At 35.9% G+C, this 5,994-nt stretch overlaps 1 protein-coding gene across 1 annotated transcript; it reads right to left on the bottom strand.

The window, feature by feature from the left end:
• Nucleotides 1–3,049: 3,049 nt before the first annotated feature.
• On the bottom strand, nt 3,050–4,747 carry LOC149886979 (uncharacterized). The gene is made up of 2 exons (XM_090090645.1): nt 4,671–4,747; nt 3,050–4,205 (listed from the first exon to the last, which is right to left on the bottom strand). Exon 2 carries the CDS (start codon nt 3,709–3,711, stop codon nt 3,262–3,264), a length of 450 nt encoding a protein of 149 aa, XP_089946771.1. The 5' UTR covers nt 3,712–4,205; nt 4,671–4,747; the 3' UTR covers nt 3,050–3,261.
• Nucleotides 4,748–5,994: the final 1,247 nt, after the last annotated feature.

Raw genomic sequence — 5,994 nt, forward strand, 5'->3', positions numbered from 1 at the left:
ATTCGAGGCTTTCACCGACTCCTCTTGGATCCCTTGGCCATATTTTGTTGTATTCTGTCAGGCTGAGCAAAAAAATGCCCAAGGGCATCAAGCAATTCAGTGGTAAGTACCGAAATTTGCGACAAATGCACAGAAATGCTTAGAATTTGCTTGTAATGTCAATTCTGTGATTATTTCGTCAAATTGGAGCCTTTCACCGAGATTTCTTGGAGCCTTTGGACATTTTCTGTTGTAACCTATCAGGCTGAGCACGAAAATGACAAAGACAATCAACAGAGAGGCTGGCAAGTACCGGATTTGGCGACAAAACCCCGTTTTTGGCTCAATTTCCATACAAAACGTCGAAATTTGGGCCAAATGTGGCCAAATTCGAGGCTTTCACCGACTCCTCTTGGATCCCTTGGCCATATTTTGTTGTATCCTGTCAGGCTGAGCACGAAAATGACAAAGACAATCAACAGAGAGGCTGGCAAGTACCGGATTTGGCGACAAAACCCCGTTTTTGGCTCAATTTCCATACAAAACGTCGAAATTTGGGCCAAATGTGGCCAAATTCGAGGCTTTCACCGACTCCTCTTGGATCCCTTGGCCATATTTTGTTGTATTCTGTCAGGCTGAGCAAAAAAATGCCCAAGGGCATCAAGCAATTCAGTGGTAAGTACCGAAATTTGCGACAAATGCACAGAAATGCTTAGAATTTGCTTGTAATGTCAATTCTGTGATTATTTCGTCAAATTGGAGCCTTTCACCGAGATTTCTTGGAGCCTTTGGACATTTTCTGTTGTAACCTATCAGGCTGAGCACGAAAATGACAAAGACAATCAACAGAGAGGCTGGCAAGTACCGGATTTGGCGACAAAACCCCGTTTTTGGCTCAATTTCCATACAAAACGTCGAAATTTGGGCCAAATGTGGCCAAATTCGAGGCTTTCACCGACTCCTCTTGGATCCCTTGGCCATATTTTGTTGTATCCTGTCAGGCTGAGCACGAAAATGACAAAGACAATCAATAGAGAGGCTGGCAAGTACCGGATTTGGCGACAAAACCCCGTTTTTGGCTCAATTTCCATACAAAACGTCGAAATTTGGGCCAAATGTGGCCAAATTCGAGGCTTTCACCGACTCCTCTTGGATCCCTTGGCCATATTTTGTTGTATTCTGTCAGGCTGAGCAAAAAAATGCCCAAGGGCATCAAGCAATTCAGTGGTAAGTACCGAAATTTGCGACAAATGCACAGAAATGCTTAGAATTTGCTTGTAATGTCAATTCTGTGATTATTTCGTCAAATTGGAGCCTTTCACCGAGATTTCTTGGAGCCTTTGGACATTTTCTGTTGTAACCTATCAGGCTGAGCACGAAAATGACAAAGACAATCAACAGAGAGGCTGGCAAGTACCGGATTTGGCGACAAAACCCCGTTTTTGGCTCAATTTCCATACAAAACGTCGAAATTTGGGCCAAATGTGGCCAAATTCGAGGCTTTCACCGACTCCTCTTGGATCCCTTGGCCATATTTTGTTGTATCCTGTCAGGCTGAGCACGAAAATGACAAAGACAATCAACAGAGAGGCTGGCAAGTACCGGATTTGGCGACAAAACCCCGTTTTTGGCTCAATTTCCATACAAAACGTCGAAATTTGGGCCAAATGTGGCCAAATTCGAGGCTTTCACCGACTCCTCTTGGATCCCTTGGCCATATTTTGTTGTATTCTGTCAGGCTGAGCAAAAAAATGCCCAAGGGCATCAAGCAATTCAGTGGTAAGTACCGAAATTTGCGACAAATGCACAGAAATGCTTAGAATTTGCTTGTAATGTCAATTCTGTGATTATTTCGTCAAATTGGAGCCTTTCACCGAGATTTCTTGGAGCCTTTGGACATTTTCTGTTGTAACCTATCAGGCTGAGCACGAAAATGACAAAGACAATCAACAGAGAGGCTGGCAAGTACCGGATTTGGCGACAAAACCCCGTTTTTGGCTCAATTTCCATACAAAACGTCGAAATTTGGGCCAAATGTGGCCAAATTCGAGGCTTTCACCGACTCCTCTTGGATCCCTTGGCCATATTTTGTTGTATCCTGTCAGGCTGAGCACGAAAATGACAAAGACAATCAACAGAGAGGCTGGCAAGTACCGGATTTGGCGACAAAACCCCGTTTTTGGCTCAATTTCCATACAAAACGTCGAAATTTGGGCCAAATGTGGCCAAATTCGAGGCTTTCACCGACTCCTCTTGGATCCCTTGGCCATATTTTGTTGTATTCTGTCAGGCTGAGCAAAAAAATGCCCAAGGGCATCAAGCAATTCAGTGGTAAGTACCGAAATTTGCGACAAATGCACAGAAATGCTTAGAATTTGCTTGTAATGTCAATTCTGTGATTATTTCGTCAAATTGGAGCCTTTCACCGAGATTTCTTGGAGCCTTTGGACATTTTCTGTTGTAACCTATCAGGCTGAGCACGAAAATGACAAAGACAATCAACAGAGAGGCTGGCAAGTACCGGATTTGGCGACAAAACCCCGTTTTTGGCTCAATTTCCATACAAAACGTCGAAATTTGGGCCAAATGTGGCCAAATTCGAGGCTTTCACCGACTCCTCTTGGATCCCTTGGCCATATTTTGTTGTATCCTGTCAGGCCGAGCACGAAAATGACAAAGACAATCAACAGAGAGGCTGGCAAGTACCGGATTTGGCGACAAAACCCCGTTTTTGGCTCAATTTCCATACAAAACGTCGAAATTTGGGCCAAATGTGGCCAAATTCGAGGCTTTCACCGACTCCTCTTGGATCCCTTGGCCATATTTTGTTGTATTCTGTCAGGCTGAGCAAAAAAATGCCCAAGGGCATCAAGCAATTCAGTGGTAAGTACCGAAATTTGCGACAAATGCACAGAAATGCTTAGAATTTGCTTGTAATGTCAATTCTGTGATTATTTCGTCAAATTGGAGCCTTTCACCGAGATTTCTCGGAGCCTTTATACATTTTTTGTTGTATTCTTTCTGGCCCATTGTATCCCATTGCCAATGCAAAGAATATTTTTTACATGATTCTACTATTTAACTGTTTGTCCTCTTTTCACAACAGGCAGAATTAGCCTAAAGTCACCACCAAAAAGAATGATTTTTCCTCTGAATGGAAAGTTGTTGTTGCAAATATCTTTTAACAACCTATCAATTGCATTTATGACATGCTTAGGTATCATGGATGTTTCGTTAAGCAAAAACAAACTAACTTGTCTTAAAAAATGCCTGTGTATAGAGTTAGGAGTTACATGTAGGTCCATTTGTAAGAAGAGTTGCTGCTATGCCAGTCCATGCAGCTGTAGCAGACTTAAAGCCCCTACTTATGGTTTCAGCAATCAAATAATTATAAGTAAAGGTTTTTCCACTACCAGCTGGTCCATCCATGAAAAACAATCTAGAATGTTGGTTTTCTACACTTGGTTGCTCATTCAGTGCAGCAAGGATAGCATTACATACATTTAATTGATTGACATTAAGCAACAGTCTCTTTTGATTGGCTTCGTCAATAGATTGTTGAACGTTTTCATCAAAATTTTCTAGATTTAAGCCTGTAAACTCATCAATAACAGGCAGTTTGTAATCAGCCAGCGTTTTACCACTTTGATTAATAATCTTTTCAATTTGATCAAGAGTAGCTTGTTCAGCTATTAGAAGTGGGACTGAGCGGTGAATGAAATCTTCCATCATAAAAAAATTTGTATGTATTCCAGAGATGTAAAGGATTGTCAGGTTCACAAAAGATCAAAGTAATTGAAAACAACTGTCTAATTTGCTTTGGCGTATGTGTTAAAATCGCCTCAGAAAGAGTATTCTGCCAATCAGTGTCATCTTTTCATCAGTGACCTTTCAAAACACATGCTTCACAAAACATTTCAAGGACAATACCATTAACAGTACGCACATCCTCCCAAGATGTTGCTCCTTTTGCTTGCAAAAGTAACCGCCTGAGAAAAAACAATTCTCCAGTTGGATTAACTCTATACATTCTTACTATCACCTTATTACCACCCCTTTGTCTAACTTTCCATTTACAATGTTTATCATCAAATATAAAGTGATAAGGAATGTCTACATACAAATAGCAGTGTGCTCTTTCATTTTCAGTACTCAACTTAAACCATGCCATTAGGTGTGTATCACGCTGAGCTGCATGATCTAAAGCCATTTGTTCTGCTCCTTCACTAAAATATACTAATTGATTTTTAGGTAGATGTTTACCAATTCACAGCACTTTGGAAACACGGAAACAACATAATATAAACATATGTACCAACTATAGACACAATAATGTGTTTAAATATGTATATAAGGTTAAACATATAATTAAATAAATAAATACCTTATTTAAACACATTTTTAAAACGATTATATAACACATATTAAGACATACTCAAACAATAAAAAAACACTTTACATTAACATAAAAACACATTGATAAACCAACTATATAGCACTTATTGCCACATACACATACATAACAAAGAAGCATATCTGCAAACAATAAACGTGTGCAGACAAAAATTTTAAAAATGATGGCAGAAAAGTTTAAAAGATTCCAAGTAAACAAAATATATATTTACAAACAATACTCTTAACCTTCTTTTGTTTTTTTCATAAAAACTGTAATACTCATAACAAAATTTAACCTTTACATGCAATAACATGTGACATGCCATGTTAGTGTTGGCACAAAATTTTTAATTATTTTTCTAAATTTTCTAAAAAAGAACAAAAATAGTTAATAGCATCACAGAAATTTCAAAGTAGTAATAACCATTTTATGGAAATACCATTAGTATAACTTTAAATAACATCCATACCCCTATATTTTAAGCAATAAAAATACAATAGATTTTATTATGATATTTTTAATTATGATGAAAAATAACAAAACTTGAATAAAAATATTTTTAAAAAAATGCAAGCTCAATTTAAAAATGTTAACAAAATAACTTGAAAATGTCCATTGGCAAGAAATATCTGTTGGATTTTTTAATCCACCACAATCCAAACAAAAAAAACAGCAAAACAACAACAACAACACCAACAACTATATTTAATGATAATTAATAAGTACAATAAAAATAATAAAAAACAGCAACACTAATTGAAAGAATTGAAAAATTTTAACAAAAGCAATAAACAATAAAAGTAATAAACAGGTTTAAAAAGTGATAAGAGGAATTTCATAACATAGCCACATTAACTTAAAAGCATAACAAAGATAATAAACAACAACAATAACTAAAAATATTACAAAGTAAAATAGAAACCTTAACTAACACCAAGAGCAGAATGTTATGGATCTCATGTCCATAGAATGAATATAAATGCATCCTTCCGGCCTAATATCACTTGATGATAAAAAATATGCAAAATGAGCAAATAACTATGCCTGATGTATAAACTTTATCTCCAATTACTTTTTTGCTCCATAAGTGAAATTTGTTGCATAATTACTTCGTTTTTATTGTTCATTTTTAAGGAACTTAAAAGTCAAGTACCTTATCAAACTTAGACCAGGTGTCAACAGTTATCATTAGATTCATTGTTAAAATAGAAACTTTACACTTAAATTCATTATGAAATGGTTCAATGCTAAGATTTTCATCAACTCATCATTCATTTCTGATGCCACTAATGCTCACAATAATTATCAGATATATATATATATATATATATATATATATATATATATATATATATATATATATATATATATATATATATATATATATATATATATATATATATATATATATATATATAAATTCTGATAATTATTGTGACAAGCATTCACACAACATTTTTTTGGCACGATATAAAAACTTTATCTGAAATTTAAAAATATATATTATTTGCTTTAAATGAATTCTAAAACTCCACGTTTAAATTATAAAAGTTTGTTTACATTACATCATGTAAGAATAATTCACAATATATCATAAACAGCGTTTCATTTTCTCTTTT

This window comes from Hydra viridissima, unplaced genomic scaffold (genome assembly GCF_058129835.1).
Source record: "Hydra viridissima isolate aposymbiotic clone 2 unplaced genomic scaffold, HvirCarnegie_v1 scaffold_6, whole genome shotgun sequence".
NCBI classification, from domain to species: Eukaryota; Metazoa; Cnidaria; class Hydrozoa; order Anthoathecata; family Hydridae; genus Hydra; species Hydra viridissima.

Bases quoted from the DNA above. Each gene is read 5' to 3' on its own strand.
- LOC149886979 (XM_090090645.1), bottom strand. From the start codon at position 3,711: ATGATGGAAGATTTCATTCACCGCTCAGTCCCACTTCTAATAGCTGAA.